This window comes from Megachile rotundata, chromosome 6, assembly GCF_050947335.1.
Source record: "Megachile rotundata isolate GNS110a chromosome 6, iyMegRotu1, whole genome shotgun sequence".
Classification (NCBI taxonomy): Eukaryota; Metazoa; Arthropoda; class Insecta; order Hymenoptera; family Megachilidae; genus Megachile; species Megachile rotundata.
In genome coordinates this window covers 5,282,518-5,306,484 of record NC_134988.1, presented here as the reverse complement: position 1 = coordinate 5,306,484, position 23,967 = coordinate 5,282,518, and the positions used below count along the sequence as shown (strand labels likewise).

Sequence of the window (23,967 nt, the reverse complement as noted above, 5' to 3'; positions counted from 1 at the left end):
CAAATACTGGATTAGCAGTGGAAAATGTTTACATAAAAGTGAAATCAATTACATATTGTATTATACTGCATTTGTAAGAATAAGTTTCTGTTAAGAAATTGTATTAAAGTGTATAATTATTTAACGTTATTAAAATTACAAATATCATATTTTTAATAAAACATAAAGTTCATGCTATTACATATTTAAATATTATAATGTACATACATATAATTTCATTATGTAGAAAGGTAAGGAAAAGTATTGCAAAAAATATTGATATTGTTTGTATGGTGCTTTATTTGCTTTAATTTATCAATAGCTATTGCGTGATACTTTTTGACACATTATACGCTTGTTCTTTTTTCACATGAAGTACTTTATATTACCTTTCTAATCAAGAAGATCGCGATTCTTCTTAATATTAAATATTGGCAAGAATCATTGCTTGTACAATTATTATAAATAAAATAAGTTATATATGTTAGCACAATAATGTATGAGAATAAAAGTAAAGCCCGTTTTATACAGAAATATACATACAGAGTATCTCAACTTAAATATTTGATTCAATTAAAGGTCATCTATTGTATTTTCATTACAAAATATACAAGTATTGAGAAAACGTTTGTACTTCAATGTTTATATCTTAATGACTGAATCGTTTTCCGTTGTTCATCGTTGGAATAAACATACAATAAAATATGTTGTTAATAAGTAAATTACATGAAGCATCAATGAATTTCTTTTATTGAGTCATATCAATTATTTGAATAGTTATGAGATACACTGTATGATTACAAATATGGAAATATGCACATGTATTACCTCACCTGTTATCTTATACATAACTTTGCACTCTCGCATACAGATATAAATAGTCATAGGCACTAAAATGATAAATTATTGCTAAATTAGTCATAAAATTGAATATTTTCCATCAGAATATTCAATTATAGTTACACTTTAATATTGCAACATGAGATTTCTAAGAACATTCCACATTTTAATTACTCATTAATAGATTTCAATAGCTTAATAATGTCATTATATACAGTAATGTCTGCTGTGTAAATATGAAAGAAATATGTTTCATTCAGAATTTTAAAGAAAAATTAAAAGTTTCTTTAATTCTTGATGCCGTTATCTTTACATGCTAACAGAAATGTTATACAACACAATAGTACATTTAAATCGAATCTGCAAAGTAAGAAAGCAATAGCTTTCCATTTAATACATGCATGCTTGGCAAAAGTATTCCTTTCATATTTATTTAACGATTGATTATGGCAGTTACATTCAATATGATATGCCAGCACCAATTCTATTACATTACATCAATTGAAATTTTAATTTTTACGAAATGAATGCCTTCGAGAGAGCGTTTCTTTATATTTACTAACAATAAGTATTGCATTAATTTTATACGCACAAAGATAAAAGGAACATTTTATTTTTGACAAACAAATGTAAACATCGTATACTAATTTTTGAATTAGCATATCATTGCACGATTACGTTTCAATGACAAAAAAATATATTAAAATAATCCGTTGTCCAGTTACTTTTGAAAATTAAATACTTCATAAGTTTATTTCGTGCTACATTAATGAAATGCTATATTGTGTTCCAAAGCGTGTACAATTATACAAATTATTATATAATTGAAAATGTTATATAATTTAAAACATGAATATTTGCCATACATATGGCAATATTTCACGTTGCTTCCTCTAAGTAAGTTACTGTTATTTATCATTCATTTATATTCACGATATTTGTACAATTTTTGCCAGAAATAAAATAACTTAAAATGCATTAAATATTCAAGATTCTACATTTTATTAATCTATAAAAACAAGTATGCAATAATTTTCATTTACAAATTCAAGAATGTATGAAATTGATTAGGCCTCCATACATTACTAATAACAAATTTAGTAATAAATAATTAATAGTATATCTTATATAAAACTGCATATTACATACATCTTAAAATGGCAAATATTTTATAAACGCATAGTAACACCTATAAATAAAAATTAAGCTATCTATATATGGCACAGATAAAATAAATATGATCTAAAAAGAATATCATAAATTATAAAATTAATCAAAATTCATTGCTAAATTTTTTAATATTAATATAATGTTTGGATTACTTTATCATAATTAGTAACTTTTCATTTATGTTAAAATGATCAATGTAATTTATATTAAGTTGTGGAAGCGATATACTACACATCGCAACATTTCTTTCCTTTCATATTTCCTTCTGATTTATGTCAGGAAATTCCAGCACCTTATTTAAATCAGAACATATGCACAGTAACTACTTCTTTCCTATTGCCTTTTTATGAGAAATTCCAGTCATTCTTGGAATATAATCAAAATTGATTTTTGTTCTATAATAACATATTTCTTTACAACTATAGTAACATGATAACAAATTTTATTCAATTTGTATTTTCTTTTTCGACGGAACATGTTTTAATTTGAACTTCGATCCACTGCAAAAAGTGGCATCGTATTAATGCAATACTTAACAATGCATGTATAAAGATGGAACGCTGATTGTACAATTTGCATGTACCCTGAAGTACAAAATAAGTTCCTAAATATTATTGTTTCATCGATTGTAAAATTGTCAACTGTATCTCAAAGAAAAATTTTATGTCCTCTTTGGCAACCCCACAGCAAAATGAATCGTACCTATAATTATTTTGAGTTTAATATAAATTTAATTTAAAACTGATATGGAAGCGTACCTGTCACTTATTGTTCTAATAACGTGAACAGAATTAAGTTTTCATTGTATCACACAATTTTTGTTTCGTTGAGCTAAACCAGCTCTAGATAGGTCACGTTCTATTTCGTCATCATCCTCAATACTACAACGTAATCAGATATAAAAAATAGATTTGTATCATAACAGTATTTGAATATACATAAACATTATACATACGCTCTTTCTTGCGTATCAAGATGATGAACTAACTCGTCTCTCTTGTTTACGATAGAAACTAGTTCTTCTAAAAGTAAATTTTCCCGCATTTTTTGTTCAGGAGTTTTTCTCCAATCTTCTACAGCTAATATACTCCTCAATTCACGATTTAATAACTCAAACCGTCGTTCTAAATCATCTTCTTTTTCTCTAAAATATTATGCATTTAATTAATTAGAAAATAATCATAGATAATAAAAAATATCGTTGCTTACAATATATTTAGTTGCATTTGCCGTCTTAAAAGTGCATTCTTTTTGTTAACAAGAGTGAACCATAGAGACATTAGTCTTTCAGTTTCATCTTCATTATCACTTTCCATAGCATCTCTGAGTTGTTTTTCAAGTTTTCCAGCTTGAATATCTATTTGAGTTTGTTCTCTCTCTAATGCTTCTAATTCATTTTGAATGTATGATGTCATATCCTTCCCCAACTAGATCAAAAATAAATATCATACATTGAATTGTATTTTGATTTGAAGAAATTAATCGAAAACATACCCCTCTAAGTGTATATGAAGTACCATCAGGACTAGTTTTATCTGGTGAAATTCTTTCTATTATTTTAGAGAATGAGTATAGGGGAGAAGTAATCTTCTTCTCACCATCTATGACGCTTGAAGTTCCTAATATATTTCCGTTGTATTCAGACTAAAATATAATGTATAATTACTACATATGATACATCTGCAGAAAAGGTCAATAACAAAATGCTAACCTTTGTATTAAATTTATCACCAGGAGTAGAAGGTGTGATGCTTCGTCTTGGACTATTATTCTGATCATCCATTGATCGTCTGTCGCTACTATTGTCATCGTTAACTTGATTCGAAGTAATGTTAACCCCCATTTTTACTTCAGCAATTAAACGCCTTGCTCTTTCACGTAATTGTTGTTGTCTTTCGTCATCATTTTGACCCTATAAATAATGAAATATAATTTTTTTTAATTACCATAATTGCATAGAAAAGAACGGTGCGACATAGCAAACATATGTATATCTACAATTACGAAAACCATAAGATTGAAAATAAAATAAAACCTCGATAGGACTAGCAGCAGAAGATACATAGCCAGCAGACTTTGTATTCCTAGCCTGTTCTAATAGTTGCTTGGCACGTTCTCTTAATTCATCATGCCGACTGACTAATGGCTGATATACAAAAAAAAGGGCGACAAATTAGTTGTAGTACTACAATGAATTTAAAAAAAGAAGGGAAAGTAATTACATGTTGAGAACGCTGTTCTGCTTGGGGTGACGATATACTCTGACATTCAATATGACTTCCCCTTTCATTTGCAATGATTGACTCCTATAAAACATGGGTTCCATTTAATGTAATATGTAAAATTATAAATATTTGAAAAAAGATACTAACATCACGGACTGGTGTTTCTGTTTTGTTCATTGTGACTGATTGAGGCCATTTTTCGTCAATTATTTGAATGTTTTCCTCTTCTTCATCTGATCCGAAAGGATCTGTTAATTGTCTACGAGTCATTAATATAGGGCGTTGCGGAACTTGCAATATTCTTGGCGGTGATTTACTCTACAATGAATTCAAATAAGCTTAAAAATAGTTTATAATAATCGATATACGTAGTAACTATCTATGCACCGTTACATACTTTTTCTCTGGATAAACTTTTTTCTTTAGTTGGTGACAACACCTTTTCTAGAATACTTTTTGAACTGGCTAGTATGATATCCTTAACTTCTTTAACGCTTGACGGAGATTTATCTTTGTTGCATTGATCATGATCTTGATTTTCTATATTCAAACTTAAATGTAATTGATTCTTCAGAGAATCAATATTAACATCCTCTTTCTTACTATCAAACGGATTTGATCTGAAAAAAAATAATTATTTTTCTACTATTTTTAATTTCATTGAATGGCTAACAATGATTATTATAATGGATATACCGTCTATTAGTGTCTGCTTTATTATTTTTATGATCCAGTTGATCTTTCTTTCGTAAATTAATTATTTCTTGACCAAATAATTGCACACTCACATCTGAATTATTGTCTGTATTAAATCTACCAATCATATATGAAGATTCATCTGCAGTTTTACCTATCTGATGTACCTGAACATGTAAAACAACAGCTTTTACTCTAGCAAAAGTCACAATAATACAGAACAATAAAAGAATAGAATGTACCTCTAATTCATGACCAGTGAAATGTGCTCTCAACTGATATAAATATGTCATCACAGCTAATTTATCAGGTACAGTTAGTATATCCATATCTGATGGTTCTATTACTCTGGGTATACCAAGAGCTTGTCCAGCATCAAATGCTTTTTTACAGTTACCCTTGACATCATGTGGCAACAATGAATCTATATCTCTGAAAATTTGTGTACAAATATATGTTGTTTAATTTTTATCACTTCTGATAAAGTTAAAAATATGTAACAAAAAACAGATCATGTGCCAGACGTTTATAAATAGGGCAAATAAATAAAATTTTTGGCATATATCCAAAGCTATGATTAATATATCTTTGTTTACGATAGAAGTATAAATATCTGCTTGTTAAACTACTACATGAAGTGATAAAATTTTGAAATATATTCTAATTTACTGTACATACATAAGATCTGGTCTGAAATGATGTATGATTGCACAAAATGCCATTCCATTTCTCCAAGATGTTGTAAGATTAGTAACTTTCACACCAGGATAGTCTTTTGTTACCTCTTTACACCACTCTAATAGATCCTGTCCTGGTGTAATTTCTTTTAATTTAGGAATATTACCATCGTTCTTTGTAAGCTCTAATGGTTGCAAAGGTAATCTCGATAAGGTACTATGTTCAATGTTTCTACTGCAATAATAATAAAACATTTGTTGAAGATTGAACGAACAAAAAGTTTTATATGATTAGTTTCAACATACTTGTTTTCAACTGCAACATTATCTTTTAAAGGAGATTTTCCTTTGAAGGAATCACCAATACCTGTTAGACTAATATCACGTATGAAGTGATCACTATCATTTACAGGCGTAGTATCATCCTTTGATAAACTTGCCACTGTTGAATACACATTATAATAATAACATACATTAAGCATCAGTGTATCTACAATTAAATCTATGTTTTATGAAACTTACCACTTATTGGAGTACTAGGTAATTCACTTTCAGTAAGACTACTTGTCATTAGATCAAGTTGAGCAGATATATCTAAAATTTCATCGAGATTTTTTACACAGACTTCTTCAACATCTTCCGGTATATCTTCATTATCAAAATCATCTAAAGGTGCAATATCACTGTTATTGTTAACTGACATTAAACTAGCCATACTTTGCATATCCTCATCCCTAACAAAAGAAAGTGGCAAGTATTAGATTTTATTGACTGGTTATAAATTAAAACATCAGAAATAAAATAGCCTTACGTTGCTTTGCCTTCTCGCAAGAAAACACATGATAAAGTACATTCTAATGTAGCGCTAACAATTTTCTTCGAAGTAGGTTTTAGATCTAATTTAAGTTGTTGCTGACTAGATTCTAAAGTTGCATATTTTTTCATATTAATATTTGTTGCAGCCACATGCCTTCTTTTACCAGTAGGAGAAACCTGTTTATATATAAAACTACTATGAACATCTTATTTAATAGTTTCTATATTAAAAATTGATATAATCATCCTTTCTCACATCTTCAATCACAAATGTCCAATCTTTATCCTCTAATTCATGGGTTCTTGGATCTTTAAATAGAGTTACAGAAACTGTGTGATTGTCAGGAACTGCCCAACTAATGACCCCTTTTAACGGGTCACTCAAATTCGGTTCCCAATCTAATGGTTCCGAACTAACTCTTCTACTACGTCTTGTCCAGACAACGCTTAACTTGTTCGGTTTCCTACATAATGTTGCAGAATAGTGATGACATTAAAGTCATATGACAAGATTAACAAATATTACACTTGTTTCATCTAATCAAATTAACGAAATATTTTGCACTTACCATTTTGTTGTTGTTTCTAAAGTAACTTCATGATATGACACAGTGAATTGAAATTTCGCAGCTCTCTTGTTTACCCGTTGTAGTCTTTTCCAAACAGAACTCATGTTCTTATTTATAATTGTTTCACCTGATGATTGTCACTATATATTGTTCAACTTGTAATTACTTACTAACGCGTTGAATGTGGCACACCATTTTCGAAATTATGAAAATCAAGAGACTCACTGTTGACAAGGAATATTATTGAAGTATTAAAATCGTTCATGCGTCTAATACTTCTACTCGCAACGATACACTATTAACGAGATCATTTATTTCTTAAAAATTTTGTTCCGTTATCATGTTTTCAATACGGATGTTATGCACACTGAACGCGTTACACTATGATATCACGCTAAACGAAGAAACAGCTACAAGATCAAAAAGTTTCACAATCTATTCGATCTTGTGCTGTGACGAAACCATTCTAATTTATTGATCTTGTACTATACAATTCTATGGTGGGAAACCTGCTTACTACCACAAATTAGAAAATTATATTTATCCACACGAAGAATAAGAAATGTACACGTTTATGTAATTGTGGATACCTTATGCAAATAATTATGCAATAAGTAAATAATTTAATTCTACAATTAAGATTTTACGTTGTTCGAACAGATATTGTAGAGGGTGCTATTTAGGTGTGGAATATTATTGAGATAGTTCATCTATATAAGTACGTATCTTTTAAATTATATACTTTTTAAAATTTTTGGTTCAATTTAAATTTGATATGATAAATATAAAAGAATTTAAATTATGAAGGAAAAGAGATTAGAGTAAAATGGTGATACCGACAAAATTAAGACTGATATTATTACCGACAACAGATAAGCAGTTGTATATTTAAATGCAGTTTGGTACCAAGGAAACTATTATTATCGTGTTAGGCATATAAAGTTTGAAATTTATGGCTTTTAGGAAATCGGTCATGCTTCGATATCGATTAAATTTTGCAAATAATCTCTTTTTTGCAAAAGAAGATATTTCAGAATAGTCTTTGGCGATTTGAAAGAAAACTTTTTACCATTCTTATATCATTCCCTATATTATCTACGAGTGTGCGAATTGTTCTGAACATATAATCCGTATTTTTCGGACCCACGGAATATATTACAAACAGTATACAATCAATATTAATAAATATGTACCGTATTAATCAATGAAATCATATTAATTGAACTAGGGGAATTAAGGAGTTAACCTTGACCTCCTGCACAGTTCTAAACCGTAAAAGATAGACATGTGCAGTTAATTTTTTACAAAGAGGCTTCTCCCGGAAAAGTCAAATGGACCACTCTTAATGATGACGTAATTAGTTTTTAAATTGGAGCAATTTCGATTATTCGAAAAGGGTATAGCCGGGTAAGGTAGTCAAATGTGCCCTTGAGTCGAATTAGAAACCCAATTCGTCAGTCGGTAGCACATAAAAAAAAATATCTCACACCAAGTTTCAACCCCCTATCTCATCCGTGGGGGTAGTAAAAGGGGAAAAACGAAATTCCGGTTTTTGGCTTTTTTTGCCTATTTAATTTCGTACAAAAATCTGAAAAAATTCTAAAACATTGAGGTCCAGATAGCGCATATTGTAGAATTTTTTCAGATTTTTTGTACGAAATTAAATAGGCAAAAAAAGCCAAAAACCGGAATTTCGTTTTTCCCCTTTTACTACCCCCACGGATGAGATAGGGGGTTGAAACTTGGTGTGAAATGTTTTTTTTTTATATGCTACCGATTAACGAATTGGGTTTCTAATTCGACTCAAGGGCACATTTGACTACCTTATCCGGCTATACCCTTTGTTGCCCAGGTTCCGTGATTATCTTTGATTTGAATCTGTAGTTTCATTAATTCCCACGCGCTACCGCTAGATGACGCATCGTCTATTTTTCTTTGCCTGTATTTAAATGAATAATTTTACTTTTACAATTTAATCTCCTTTTAATTATTTACAATGCTTTAATTAACTTTTTTACACACAAACTTTCAACGTTAAGTTCCAATTACTATCTACACGGAAATACTGTCTGAGTAGGTTTGGTGAAGTTTTTGGTGAAGGCAGCTCTACTGCACGTCAACTTGAAAATGATGTTTGCAATGATTCCGTGGTTCCGTAGATGCGGAATATGTGTTCAGAAAAGTTCGCAGGCTTTACTGTATCTTGTCGATAATATAGACAGTAACATTAGAATGATAGTCAATAATTTTATTTCGATAATTCCGCATCTAACCGCTAAATGACGCAATTGATATTTTCTTTTCCAGACCGCACTTGGAAACTTGAATCGTGTGACTTTTAGTAAGCTCAATATTTTATTAAAAAAAACTAACTTTTTACAAAATTATGAAAGAAATAAACTTCATACAAAAGGAAAAAGATTTGTAACTTATACTGGACAAGATATTTGGAAGGATAAGTATGATTTAGCATGACATAGAGCACACTTTATTTCTTAATTAGTGATAATAATTATTTAGCATTGACCGAAATCGAGTACATGTTTGTATAATCTTCTTCGATCGGAGTTCAATAATCATAATAGATTAATTTATTTAATATAAGTGTAATTAATTGTAATGTATTGTCTGAAAGTATCACTGCATTGCATCCGCTGGTCGTCTCTTTTGCACTTCGTCGACAACGTAAAAATAAAGCAACGAAACGAGAGATCAGAGACAACGAGAACGACAACCGAACAAACTTCTACTTACGTATAAAAAAAATATGTTTACTGACTTTCGTGTTCCCCGTGAAATCCGGCCATTCTGATGCTTACAAAATATAAGTAGACCGGAATCACGGAGACCACGAAGGATATGCCAGTGAGTATAAACATAAAAAGGGAAGCGCCCTTAACTATTCGATTTCTTCCAGACCAAGGATGTTCCAGTGACTTTGCGGGGAACGATGTCTGCTCGAGCCCCAAATAGTTAGATTACAATTAAAATGCGGAGAGCCTGTCGTTTCGAACGGATCTCCCAGTGTACCGTCTGTCTCTCCTTCCTATACGTCGCAAAATACATTATCTAAAAAGTAAACCTACCTATGACGGAACGCCTAGCAGAGACATTACAATATAGAAATAATTAATCGCTGCTAACTTAATAATAATATGGATATTAGCGTAACTAAGGTAGGATCTGGGTGGATATTAAGCTAAGGATTTTGAGTTTTAGGACTTTGGGACCTTCAATTCTAACCTAAGAAAGAACCCGGATCTCGGAACTTTAGAACCTTTGGACTGCAGGATCATAAAATTATAGAATTTTGGAAATTTACAACTTCAAAATTTTGGGATAATAACTTAATTTCATATTAATAATTTTATAATTTATAATTAGTAATTTCATGTCAAAGGAACTTAAATTTCATAATTCTTACTTATGTAGAATCTAGGACCTGTAAGATTTTAGGACTTGGGACTCTGACTCTGGAACATTGAGACGGTAGAAAGTAATACATTACAAGCAAGTGAATTGCAAAAAAACTATCTTCAATACACGTAAGAATCTTCGATGTAAGATATTAAGAGATAAAGCTTACATGATGTAAAATAACTTAGTACAGTTGGGGAAACCACCTCAGAAATCCTAGTTACGCCAATTAAAAAAGATCGAAGCAAGTAAGAAAAAGTAAGAAAGAAGGATCGTCGATTCGAAGCGGTTATGCTTCATCGTTCGAAAGGAGGCAAGCCCTCCGCAGAACAATATTCAACATTTAACAATAGCCAACATTTATAGAGTAAGATACCGATTTAGTAATTTTATAAGATCGTTTCATTTCATTCTTCTTTTGCCCCTCCACGATCGTCGATCGCTTTTCTTGTGTTCACGACGAAAAAAAATGTGAGGTTAGTCGCAGGTCCCTGAGCAGCGGAAGTGGCTGCGAACTTGCGCAAATAAATACGCGACCAATCATGTATACGATTTTTTTTTTGCTTTTTCCTTTTTTGTTACGTGGTTCTTGTAAGTACCAGCACAGTGTTTCTCAAATAATATCCAACAGTTTGTTTGATATGTCTCTCGTTCCAAGAATATATGCTTATATTGCTATCGTTTATGTGTGGACATAAGTTACAAGATTTACAAAAATCCCTTGAAAACGCTTGGAACTAATGCCCCACCGATTTTCATACTTTTATTAATTGACAAAATTCCTGGCAGTTGCTCGCGCTTGAAAGAACAAGTTATCACAATTTGTGACATGTAGCTGTGATATCAGCCAGTGGTATTACAACACTCACTTGTATAACTATCTAATTACCTTTGGGCAATGTAGGATAGTGCTAAAACTTAAAGTACATCATAGGAGCATGTGTTAGAGTTATACCAATACTGATACATTGGGGTGGTAGAGTTACACTACCATGGTGCTACTCTATTCTACTAGTGATATTGACTAGCTTTATTAATCTATCCTCTTCTCTAACCATATACTACTAATACTAGTACACTCTATCACTTGCTCTAATAATGTGACCTACACTTAATTAAAAATATACAACAAATACTCAAAATATGTACAATATAATTGAATGCAAATGTTTCTTGATGCTTGATTCATTCAATCTCACTCTACCTTAGTGTATTTTAATACAAAAGAAATTGATTTAGTAAAGTATGATTTGATAATCAAGTATGTATTACAATATTTTTAGCGCATTATATTACACATTCTATTTGTTAAGATTTTGAGTAAAGTGCAGTAAGTGTTCTAATATGTCTGGGCTGTAGTATACATTAGGTTGGTTGTTACATGTATTAATTTGAAACAATAACTATAAAAACATTATGTTTTGTATGGCACCTAGTCGCTACAATTATATTCTTTTGCAAACGCGTGTCTCTGCCGAAGACGTAATCACAAGAACGAGAGCTTCCTTCCCAAAGAGAATTTAAAATGGTTGACTTCTCCAACGATTTTTGAGAAACACTGATCCAGCGATAACCGAACAAACACCATGATGTTAAACTTTTAATATTGCACAACATCGATAACACTTCGAGTTTTTCGAAAGAAGTTTTCATGCTTCACGATAATTACAATAGACAAAATTATATATCAACGTCTTCTTCTCATATTCGCAATTAACTGAACGCTGATGACGATAGCAGCAGTTATGGTGTTCGAATACGTCAGCCAATGATTAAATCAATCCATTAGTTCCATTCTTGACAATTTGTATTGACACCAGAACAACGTTTCAATCCAACAGATTTTATTATTTGCTTCAGAAAATATATTATGATCAATTGATATTATAAGATATAACTAATTAACAGGTATTAATCAAAGACTAGTTTAATGTCCGTCAATTTTCATGCTGTACCGTTGTTTTAACACTTTCAAACCCAACTATGTAATAATACACATTTTAGAACGACAGAAGTCGAATCATCTGTTATTCTGGAATCGAACGTGTTAATGGATAACGTTATATTACGAATGACGTCATATATCGTTGTCCTTAACGCTTTCAAATGTAACTATGTCATATTACACATTTTACAACAGTAGTTATATATACAGTTGTTATCCTGGGATTGAAAGTGCTAATTGGTACTATATATGTATTGTAACGTTGTTCTAGAAGTGCCACCATAATTTACAGATACCAACTACATATATATATATATATATGAAACTGCCTTTGGAACGGTTCAAAATGTAAGGTAAGGCCAAGAATGTTTCACGATATAAACATTTCACCGTAACAGTAATGGAAAAATATGCCAGTATCAACGATAATAATAATGCCATCGTCATAGTCATCACCGTTGTCGGCCTCATCGACAACATACGTATAATTAAGTAAAGTTAATATACTCTAACGTTATATAATATATATATATATATTATGCTTAGCAAGTATTTGTTGAAGATTACCTAAAATCCACGTGGCAACAAATAACCAAGTTTCTTTAATTACTTTCATTGTTCTGGCGGTAGAACTCTTGTACAAAGTCAAGGAAAAAAATCTAGGTAATTGTCTACTTATTGTATAATCTACGCCAGGATATAACAAGATTGTAAAGCTCTTTAAAAATCATAGTACACAAAATTTAACTTCATTGGGCTCCGCTTGACAGAATTTTGATTTACGACCTTAGTATATCGTGGCGAGAACTACATCAGCAATTTCAACAGATTCTACAGTTCATTTTAAAACGTAATCACGATCGAAAATATACTAGTTCGTTTGTTAATCGACGACTTCGTGGAAGAGGTTCGCCGCCATTTTGAAAAATCGCCTAAATTAAATCGCCTAATAGCTATTTGGTATCGTCTAAATAATTAAAAGGAAAATAATACGAACGCAATGGGGAGTTACCGACCGAGTTAAACGACAGAGGAATGGAAACGAATCACTATACAACGTACGAATATTGTATATTAATAATACGAGTTATACGGTTTTCACTGTGCCGTACGGACCAACGCAAAATATATGTACGTCATGATTCGATGAACGTTTCGTACCAGGAACCGTGCGCTTCAATATGCGACAGAAAAATAAACCACCACTCAAAAAGTGTTAGACACTTGCCAAGTCTCAATAAAATATAATCTCCAATACAACAAAAATTCAGGAGATATTGTATAAGTATACAGTGCCTTACCACTCCATTATGGACATCCATAATTTTAAGCATTTGCTGCTTTCTCATCGAACTATTAAATAAAGCAAGTTTTAGAGTACAAGTTTAATGCAGTTAGATTGTTTAGAATATTGTTTATAACATGAAATAAGTTCTATATACTTTATATACAGAATAGTTCAATAATTTCCCTGATTTAAACCTGATCAAGGATGTTTAGTTTACTAAAAAACAACTTTACTTAAAGATTATGTGGAACGCTTAATTTACTAAAAGTCTAATCATACTAAAAATATCCTTATCTACAATGATCACTACAAAGATCACGAATAGATCAGTGTATTATAAGTGTGCCCTCAAAAATTGTGGCTACTGTTAATAGCCAAAGAGATTTCTCAAAATATTAAAAATTCTGTTGATTTAATAAAATTGGAAAATAGACATCTGAAGTTTTTCACTCATTCCTACATTCTTACCTATTTTAAAATTGAAAATTGTACAAAATATTGGATGTCCATGATAGAGTAGCAGGGTATTATACATAGGTAGGACCTTAAAGTGGGGTCCACTTGCTACGGAACACCCTATATATCAGAAATACTGTCATGTGAAATTTAGTAAGTGTCCTAATACTTTTTTAAGCGACAGTGTACAGAAATAAGTATACAACATGATATGAACAATGAATGTATCGCGCGCTTCGAAAATCCGACGGACCACATGAAATTCTAAAACTGAAATTCGATTGCGACTGGTGTCTAAAAGTACGACCAATTTTTGAGATTAGCTTGAGACACTTGATGCGAGAGAAAATGTTTTTTAATGTACAGTCGGGTGCAACGTACGCACCTCTTGGTTTCTTAATTAAGAGGAAGAGTGGGTAAATAGCTTTCAATATTTGTTTTCAGTTTTTGAACGAAATATCCAAGGAGATCTTAAAGAGATCAGAGAGATTACAGAATTCGGTAAGCTCCTAAAAATAAATAAAAGATTCCCAGGAACATGTTAAAAAGGTGAAAAATCTTAAGATGAGCTAAAATGAAGATCTTAGAAGTTAGGAAAGTCTTATTAAAAAGTAAGAGATTGCAGAGAAATCCTAGAAAAAGCTAGGAAATCCTAAATGTCATGAAGATTCTGAAACTTAAGATACTTGGATTTAAAAAAATTAGAAAATCAAGAGAATTGAAAGAGCCACAAGAGTAATGAGAATCTAACCTAAAACTGAAGTTTTAAAACTAGGTTAGAAAGACGTAGTAAAATATGGGTAAGTAAGGAGAATGTAGAACGTGTCTTCCTCTCCATTTCTTCTATGAGAAGCCTAAGCCACACGCGACAGTACTGCGCTAATCCGAATTTCAATGCAGTCTTGCCATTCCGACATCTTTGTGCAATTAAACTTTGGTGAAAAACTAACGAACAATGTTACGCAGATGATACATGAGGCAATGTAGAAAATGAGAAAAGAGCCGCCCTTGACAGTGTGCTGTCGTCGTAGGTACATTGTTGTATGTGACTTGTGTATGTACGCGTGTGTGTATACATTTCGTGTACTTGTGTGATAGATTCACTCTTCATCGTATAGTTGCATGTACATTTGTATTTTTATATATATATATATATATATATATGTATATATATATAATATGTCAGCGCTCGCGAAGGTCCTTACGTCAATAAAAGACATTATAACATTATATATGTACATTAACATGCGTATTGAGCCTATCTTGGGGTAATAAGAAAAAGAGGGAACGGAATAGAGTCAATTCTGGAATCCATCATTAGAATAAGCTTGAGGATTATAACGCAAATGATCGAAGTAGAGAAGTCTCAAGGGAAAGATTTCGACTAATCGGAGCGTAATATAATTTCCATGATAAACGCTGGTGAACGAATGCAGGGTCTTTGGTTTCGGGCGCACCGCGTCCTCTTAAGGTAATGGCACTACGACTTGCACGTAAGTTACTGGGAAATAACCCGTGCGACCGTTCAAGCTACCCTCGAACCAATTCTCGTCGATCTTCTGAATCAAAGTGATCGTATCATTCTCCTACAACAGTTTCAATCATTGTTATTCTCTATTTTACAACTTCACTATGCTACATTAATATAAAACTAAATCAAGGCAACCTGTTTGAAACAATAATGTCTTGTACTTACTTTGAATCCAAGTTCTCCAGGGTTCTCTGGCTCAAAATCATACAAAGCTGTGCAGCAAGGTTGTCTTGTCATAGGAGTTCTTGCTGGAGACTTACTTGGAGATGGCAAGGGTGAAGCTGAAAATCATTAAAGTTTTTGTATTACCCTATAAAGAAAGTAACTCTTACTATAATGGTCCTAGACATATAATTAGAACATTATGGCATCTAAACATCTGCTTGATAATTCAAATTTTAATAGTCACAAACAATACACAGGGAAAAATTGAACATAAGGGATGGTAATTAAAATAAATGTTTATTTTTATTAAAAACTAGATAAATTTATAACGTATAGCAGATTCACATCAATATTTAAACTATGTACGATAATTCATTGTTAAGCTATATCATTCACTGTTTCTTTTAAGCTAAAGTAATTATTGTACTACACATAAAAATAAACGAAAGTTAAATTTCACAAACACTGTAAAGCAAAACAGAAATAAATCTAATGTACTCAGATAGCGATTCAACTCTTTCCATACTGAACATTTAAAGTAAGTAGAATAAGCCTTTGAACATTTATGTAAACCACATGTCTGCAATGTTAAGAGAAGTCAAATTTTGCTAACAGAAGATACATAAAGAAGATAGAATCATTGGTAAACATGCATGTTCATCTATAAAGTTAGGTAGCTAACAATAAGTAAAAGTACATTGATACAGCAAAAAATTAATTACTTTCTTGGCCGGCTTGTAGTGCACGAAAAGCAAGAGAATTGAAATTGAATAATTAATAGATTGATCGAATCCTACAATAGGGAGAACCAAACCCATGCAAAATTTACCATTGGCAGATTGTGGCGGGTTTCCGGCTGGAAATAGCTCGAGCTGCGAGCGCTTCCCATCCACATGTATCGGAGAGCCAGCTCGACTTGCCCCTGCATCGTGTCAGAAGGGCAGACATTCAAGTATGCGAGAGTACACACAAAACAATCGGATGTGTGATGAAAAAGTGTTAGGGGTTGTATAGGAGGTTCCACAATCAGTGTACACTCGGGTGCAACATAGGTTTCTGTTGATTAAGTATAATTGTAGAGGGAGGAGCCTTTTATTGCTGGTCCTTAATTTTGGGTGAATACAGGGAGAACCCAGGAAGAACTAAGAAAATTAAAAAGTTTCTCAAAATATTTTCAAAGAGCTTGAAAAGTTAAGATCTCAGGAAGACTTTAAAAAGATTTGAACGAACCAAGGAGATCTTAGGAAATATTGGGGAAGTTGAAATAAAAAAAGGCAGGGAAGATTATTAAGGAAACCTTTGCAGCACCTAGAGAAAGCTGTAGGAGTTTAACTTAGGACCTTCCTCTACATTATCGCTTAATTAAAAGAAACCTAAATTGCATTTATGCTACATAACAATCCATTATACAAGGTATGTCCTGAAAGTAATGTCAGTAAGTCGATTAAAAATCATTTATTGAACTACTCGTTACAAATGATTAAAAATCTTCAAAATAGGCTCCTTCTGCGTCAATACATCGGCTCCAGCGAGTCTTCCAGCTTTCGAATGCATTACAGTAGGCCCCCTCCGGAATTTCCTTCAATGCCGCTGTACAAGCTCTTTTGATTCCGTCTACTGTCCCGAAAATCTTGCATTTCATGAGTGTTTTGAGTCGTGGAAACAAAAAAAGTCGAGGGGAGCTACAACCGGGCTATACGGGGGCTGGAAAATCGTTGGCACCCCTGCTTTAACCAAGTAATCGGAGACGATAAAGGCGGTATGGGCCGGAGCGTGGTGCAACCTCCAGTTGTCTGCCGATATGGTTCGTGACGATGTCTAACACTTGAGTTTTTGGAATATTTAGCATATCGGCCATTAAACAAGCACTTAATCGTCGGTCTGAGTTCAACAATTCCCTCACTCGTGTCACATTGTCGGCTGTGGTGGTCGTGGATGGCCGTCCGGCACGGTCCTCGTCATCGATCTCTTCCCGACATTTCAAAAAGGCCTTGTGCCACCGAAACACTTGCTGATCTGACAGGGCGTCTTCTTTATAAGCTGACTTGATCACAGCAAACGTTTCCGTCGCAGTCTTTCCAAGTTTCACGCAAAACTTGATCGCAACTCTTTGTTCTAACGAGCGCTGCATTTTGACTTGTACAGTGACACAAAACAATTCTCACGGATAGGCTCGTTCTCACTCTCCGGATGCTCGGAGCACCTTCAGCAGCGGAGATCTGTTTAGCTGACGTCCCATATTACCAATTTTAACCGAAAAAATCGCAGTCCGACGTGAAGTCGCGTCACAATAAAGTCACTGACATTACTTTCAGGACATACCTTGTATATTCAAGAGAGTATGCAATTGACATTACAGTCTTTACTGGTAATTTACTGGCAATACCAAGATTGAAATCTAACTTCATATTTCCCTCTTAAAATGGAGAAAATTGTTTCATATTAACAGCATTACGTTATTTTAACCAGTGTGAGTGTATCGACTTCCTCTGTGTGCAAGAAAGTGAAAGAATTTTAATGTCCATTTGACAACCAAAGAATAGGAAAATTTAGTCAGGAAAAGATACAATCAGGGTATACAGTTGCAGATTACGTAGAGAAACATGACAGAAGTTACAAGAAACAGACAGCCAATCCACCCGCCAAGTATCATCATCTTGTATGTGTATGTGTAAAATGTGTTTTACCGTGAAAGGTTAAGTTCCCACCATTCATAGCATCCGATGTAGGCAATGCATCGACGTGTAAGTCGGCCAATGTTTTCGGCACGAATTCCATTTTTGGCTTATTCGCCGCCTCATCTTTCCTGCAATCAACAATAAAAACGTGATTACAATGTGAATATTTAAATATGAGATCTTCTCTATCAGATATTCCAAAGTTTTGGGAATTTCGAACTTTGAGACTCTGGAACTTTATAACTTTAAAATATTTGAACTTCAGAACTTTAGAGAATAATGGGGCCCACAAAGTTTGAGAAGTCCTACTCCGCATAAATACATACTTCTCCAAAAGTGTTTCTGTTAATGTTCTTAAAATCTCAATGCATTGTTGATGATACTCCAGAAGTCCTTCACTGAATGTCGCCAGTTGTGCTACTTGTTCTACCTGAATACAACATTAAATATCTGTAGATAATGTACAATATGGAACATTGAAGTTTTGATAAATCCTCATACATTTGTTAAGAAAGAAAAAATAAGTTACATGATTTTTTGCATTGAGTAAGATGCAACTTTGGAAGATAAAATCACTTTTCAAAGCTTCTGCATAGAAGTACTAATAAAATATAATTTATTTATGACTAAAAGATCTTTATAATTTCATTTTACAACTTATTCAAATTTATATGACAATACAAAGTATTTCATAATAAAAAATTATAAGCAGTTCATTTTAAATCAATTGATATATATGTTTATGAAATTATAATATAAATTAGTGTTATATAAGTTATTCATGTTATATGTGTTAGTGAAATTATCTCTTATTTTTGTCTGCTTAACAAACACACAGTTTTATCAAAATTAGAGGAAGACACTTCTATGCCTTTTCTTGCAAAGAACACTTACATCATTTTCTAACAGATTAAACATGCCCAATTGTGCCAGATGAAGACTTTCCGCAAACTTTTCCTCGGCCTGACGAATCTCCTCGTCTGAAACGTGAGAACCTGCTCGCAAAATTCGCACCAGCGAGAATATTAAAAATTGCACTACTTGGGTTGCTCCAATGCCTAAATTCGGTACGTAAACGATACAAAGAAAAAGCTGGCAAAATTAAGCGGTGTATTACACCTAAGTGTCTCAACCATACGTTCTTTCTTCTAAAACGAGCATATTTGCTTTCAAGTATACAAAATATAACGCATTCAACATTCGCAATATCTTTGGTGCACGTGTATTTACATCTGGTGTATTTTGTATATTTTACACAGCTATCCAAAAAATATTCATGATTTACTGTGCCATAAACTTATTTACACTTCTCAAAATACAAAGGGTCGGGTCATTTTGACGACTGTGAACCGGAGGAAGGCAACTTTTACAAATTCCCAACATACGAGGGGTAAAAGTGTCCTAGAAAATTATGAGTACAGTGATAAATCATTTAACTGTTGCACGTCTAGTGTACAAGTCACGTACCAGTATAAGGTGACGAGGACTTTGCTGGACTTCCAAAATGTGGACTGGCTGATCTTTTTCCAGCAGCTAACAATTAAGAAAGCAAACACACAAACCAAAAGCAAAACCATTCTTCCTTTCAAAAAAGATGAAGATCACTTGCAAATAAATATTTAACTGCATTAAAACATAATATGTGAAATAATGAAACGATTTGATCTGCATGATTAACATATTTCAGTAATTAAAATCAATTTGATGTGAACTACATCCCATACCATATAGGTTATTTTGTGAGTCATGGCACTGAATAACTAATTTGTTTATGATTATAACAAATGTGTACATGCAGCAAAACGTGCGAATGGAATGTGTGTAATGTAAACGATGAAGAGATGAAGGCACGTCTAAGTCGTGCAACAGTGTCGTTTTTACATATTCCTTCCAGACGTTGAACGGGTCTGAGCGAAAAGTTAACAAAATTATAATTGCAAATGGAACGTATGGAGTTTTCGTGTTGCAAGGACGCGCGTGTACCTTCGAAGTTGTACTTAAATAAATCAATAACGCCGCGGAGAGAGAAACAGAGATAAAGTCGACGCGCGACCAAGTATACCTTTCGCTTGACGTCTTCGCTTGCAATCGAAGTCCAGCCTTCGTCCCTGAAGTTTTTTCCGATGATGCTGAAACAAAAGCGATTTATCAGGTTTTCGTTCATTACGATGTATTGACATACAATGTGTGGAGATCAAATGGTGACCTCGGACGATCAATATATGTGTATTGTTAACATTTCAGGGTTATCATAATCAATATATATATATTGTCAATATTGCAGTACTGTCAATAAGTACTTAGAACTTTGAAATATTGACAGTATATTGTACTGTCAATACAATATTATCAATACTTCAGTATCGTCAATATAATGCTATCAATGTTTCAATATTTTCAATAAACACTGACCATAAGTTTTCATATTCATAAGTTCTCAAATTCTCAAATTTTTAAATATCCTACTTTTCAAACCTCAAATTTTCAAAGTCCTAAATCCCTAAATTCACAAATTATCAAATGCCCAAATTTCTAAGTCTACAAACCTCAAATTCTTGATCATATATTATCAATACAACACTGTCGAGTATTCATGTGTATAAACATAGTATATATGTTTATGGACATTGTAGAGAAAGTGGAAAAGAAGTTTTTCAATAATTGCTACCACCCACCATCACTTCCTTCAGATCCTTAGTCTGCAAATGGTGCAGAGGCTCCAGGAAGTTTTGCTTAATATTGTCGTCCAACGAATATTTCACGTCCGCCATCTGCTTCATTGCTTCGCCCATTTCAATAAGAGCCTGAGCTACAAACAGAAATTAGAAAAGATAAATGACAGAAATTAGCAACTACTTGAATCCATATTTATGTGTACTTATTCTTAGTGTAAGGTACTTAAAGAAAGTTACTTTTGCCATTTAAATATTCACAGAGATTTCTATGCTTTTATTCTAAAGACCTTTATCAAATATTCCATGTGAACTATGTCAACGTTATACACATTATATTAATGTGCAGATAATATGGTCTTTATAAAAAATTTTATTTTATTGCTTTTATATATTAGGTGATTCCAAAAGTTCGTGCCATACTTTAAATCAATGATTAAATCAAAATATTGAACATACCTTCAAATATCATGAGGAAAACATAATCTTTCTACAGCTTCTTCTCATTTGTTTGTTAGAGACACAATGATACTGGTTTTTATTAAACCATTCTTCATAAGTCATCTATGTTTCCCCATACTTTTTGCCACTTAAAAAATATCACAGTGGGAGAAATAAATTAATAAACTGCATACATGTTTATAGTTATTACTGCATTATTGCAACAGTATTAATATTTAACCTGCTATTTCTCTCAATTGCGTCTTAAAAATCATTCATCAGATCCTATATGCAGCCAAACATTTTAAATGTAAATACAAAGCGGCATGAACTTTTTGAATGACCTAACATGACGAATGAAAGTTATTAACTGTTAATATTCAATACATTCTAATTAGAAAAAGCAATACACTTCTTGTTCCATACATCAAAAGAACCAGTAAGATTAGACATGATCAACAAAAATCCTACTTTCTCCTGATTCATCTTCTTTCGCAGGAACATACCAAAAATGCTGTCCTCTCCTAGCTTCTTGCCATACATCAGCATGCAATCCCCAAGGATACCTTCAGGCTGAGGATAAGTGGACGCTTTTGCCTGACCACTGAGTTTGCTGATACCCTTAACAGCTATCATCTTTGCCCTAGCATTTGGATTTGGCTGAAGGAACTCTTTCGTTTTCGCTTGTAACTCTTCCACCAACTCATACGTAACATCTGTTTTCTGCAACCAAATATTCAAATTCTTATTAATGTAAGGAACTGTTTATTATAACTAAATATTAATTAGTGACTTATGGACGCCTATAGCACAAGGCTAGGGAATTTCTCGAGCGTCTACAGGCGTCAATAACCAAGAAAAGTAGCGAAATTTATCATCAATGTAATCAGAATCGATTCAAGGTTACGCGACGCAACAGAGGCATGTCATGGAAGCCTCAAGAATGTTCTTAGAAATACTCACCCTCTCCATGTCCATAAAGTCAACGTCGAGTTTCGTTCCTTCAGCACCACCCATCTTCTCTGTCATGTACTGCAAAATAGAGATTCATCTCATTAGCACGAGTAGCAGGTGCAGCTCAAAGGTGATGAAACAAAGGCGTAATAAACTTTTAAAGTCAACAGCAGGGACGATTCTATAGATGATGCAACACGTGTATTTACACAGGGTGGCAAGTTTAGATGGTTAGGTTTGAATGAAATTGGTTTAAATTCTATGAAATTCAATTATAGTATCATTTGAAAAACTATAAAATTTTAGAAATATAATATATTTCTTCCATATTGGAACTATGTATCAGAATATCATTAATTATATTTTGACAACAAAAGTTGTCAAAATAAATGATGACCTCAGGTAATCAATATTTCAGAAAGCTCAATATTTATTGACAATGAATGTTAATCCTGAATTTGAGAATGAAAATTAGAAAAACTTAAAATTTGTATATATTTCTTGAAATATTTAGTGTTATAATAAAATGAAATTCTACTTTTAATTGTATGTCTCTCTTTTTATGAAATACGTAGATAATTTATTATTCTTCACAAGCCAATACTATTGTTCCAAATTTATAATCAAACATATCACTGTTTAACATCTCGACTTTTAATGCGATCCTCAGCTATGCAATCTTTGAGCAATCTTAATTTACTATGTTCCCCCCATCACCGTATCTCCTAATTTCAAGTAATTTTTAATTCATAAAATTCTTCAAAAATCATTGTCTCTTAAAGTACGTTTAAAAGTGTTATCTCGATATGAATATACTCATAGTTCATTGAACGCGAAGAGGAAACGTTAAAATCATGAAGTGTCTCAAAGTCCTTGAAGTGACCTTACAGTCCAGTGCTCGTAACGGAAGATTTAGCGAAAATGAAAGTGGGAAGCGAGATGACAAATATAGAAGGGATCAAAGGAAATGATACAATCATAGAAGTCCGAAAAGGGGGAAAGTGCCAGTGGCAGAAAGGATAGTTCCTCCGGATCAATAACACCCGCAGTCAATTGATCCAAAGCGATGTCTTTGAAATTCTGCCAACCTAGACGAAAAACACGCAAGACTAAGTCGTAGATTTTTCGTCACAATGACAGTCAAATAAAATATCGAGAAAAATCTCGACGGTTTTAATAATCGTAATGTTAAAAGGGCTGTCGATGTCCAAAATGTCCATCGAAGATTCGTTCACCTCGAGCAATTCATGGAAGCAACAATATGGCCGTAATCCTTGGGAGGTTTAAAAGCCAAGCAACGCGATTATTTGACAGAATCTGATATGACCCTGACCTATATTATCGATGACCTAGTTACACGGTACCGCACGCAGGAACATACATAGGTAGCAATGCCGATTAAACGCCGTTCTAGAGTAAATCTAACCCACATCCGGCACTTGCAATAT

General features: G+C 32.7%; 2 protein-coding genes and 1 long non-coding RNA gene across 11 annotated transcripts in view; 1 reads left to right on the top strand and 2 right to left on the bottom strand.

Moving 5' to 3' along the window:
* Positions 1-261: 261 nt before the first annotated feature.
* On the bottom strand, positions 262-7,566 carry Ehbp1 (Eps15 homology domain containing protein-binding protein 1). 2 transcript variants are annotated; one of them, XM_003700216.3, is made up of 18 exons: positions 6,973-7,563; positions 6,660-6,867; positions 6,399-6,580; positions 6,110-6,321; positions 5,894-6,029; positions 5,589-5,822; positions 5,153-5,342; positions 4,911-5,077; positions 4,612-4,834; positions 4,362-4,532; positions 4,212-4,295; positions 4,025-4,135; positions 3,701-3,901; positions 3,484-3,633; positions 3,199-3,416; positions 2,945-3,133; positions 2,748-2,870; positions 262-2,691 (listed from the first exon to the last, which is right to left on the bottom strand). In XM_003700216.3, exons 1-17 carry the CDS (start codon positions 7,074-7,076, stop codon positions 2,789-2,791), a joined length of 2,862 nt encoding a protein of 953 aa, XP_003700264.1. In that variant the 5' UTR covers positions 7,077-7,563; the 3' UTR covers positions 262-2,691; positions 2,748-2,788. The 2 variants fall into 2 exon arrangements, with proteins under 2 accessions (XP_003700264.1, XP_076388799.1); XM_076532684.1 differs by lacking the exon at positions 4,025-4,135 and having other exon boundaries at positions 6,973-7,566.
* A 1,260-nt stretch (positions 7,567-8,826) lies between these two features.
* LOC143264697 (uncharacterized) lies at positions 8,827-10,936 on the top strand. The gene is made up of 2 exons (XR_013038622.1): positions 8,827-9,154; positions 9,280-10,936. It is a non-coding gene; the product is annotated as an uncharacterized LOC143264697 (long non-coding RNA).
* Positions 9,438-23,967, bottom strand: part of EndoA (SH3 domain containing GRB2 like, endophilin-A) — a 27,702-nt gene continuing 13,172 nt past the window's right edge. For 2 of the 8 annotated variants that reach the window (XM_076533097.1, XM_076533096.1), the window contains 11 exons: positions 22,529-22,597; positions 22,072-22,288; positions 21,128-21,261; positions 20,515-20,581; positions 19,920-19,985; positions 19,347-19,432; positions 18,779-18,882; positions 18,462-18,580; positions 16,604-16,696; positions 15,775-15,890; positions 9,438-15,664 (listed from right to left, as the gene is read on the bottom strand). In XM_076533097.1, coding sequence (XP_076389212.1) covers positions 15,545-15,664; positions 15,775-15,890; positions 16,604-16,696; positions 18,462-18,580; positions 18,779-18,882; positions 19,347-19,432; positions 19,920-19,985; positions 20,515-20,581; positions 21,128-21,261; positions 22,072-22,288; positions 22,529-22,597 — 1,191 coding nt within the window. In that variant the 3' untranslated portion in view covers positions 9,438-15,544. Of the gene's footprint in view, positions 15,665-15,774; positions 15,891-16,603; positions 16,697-18,461; positions 18,581-18,778; positions 18,883-19,346; positions 19,448-19,919; positions 19,986-20,514; positions 20,582-21,127; positions 21,262-22,071; positions 22,289-22,528; positions 22,598-23,967 lie in introns of all 8 variants that reach the window. The other 6 variants (XM_076533098.1, XM_076533100.1, XM_076533101.1 and 3 more) reach the window with 6 other exon arrangements.

Bases quoted from the DNA above. Each gene is read 5' to 3' on its own strand.
- Ehbp1 (XM_003700216.3), bottom strand. From the start codon at position 7,076: ATGAGTTCTGTTTGGAAAAGACTACAACGGGTAAACAAGAGAGCTGCG. The intron at 6,868-6,972 runs GTAAGTGCAAAA...AACATTATGTAG, and splicing joins TTAGAAACAACAACAAAATG to GAAACCGAACAAGTTAAGCG. The intron at 3,634-3,700 runs GTTAGCATTTTG...ATTATATTTTAG, and splicing joins GTGATAAATTTAATACAAAG to TCTGAATACAACGGAAATAT.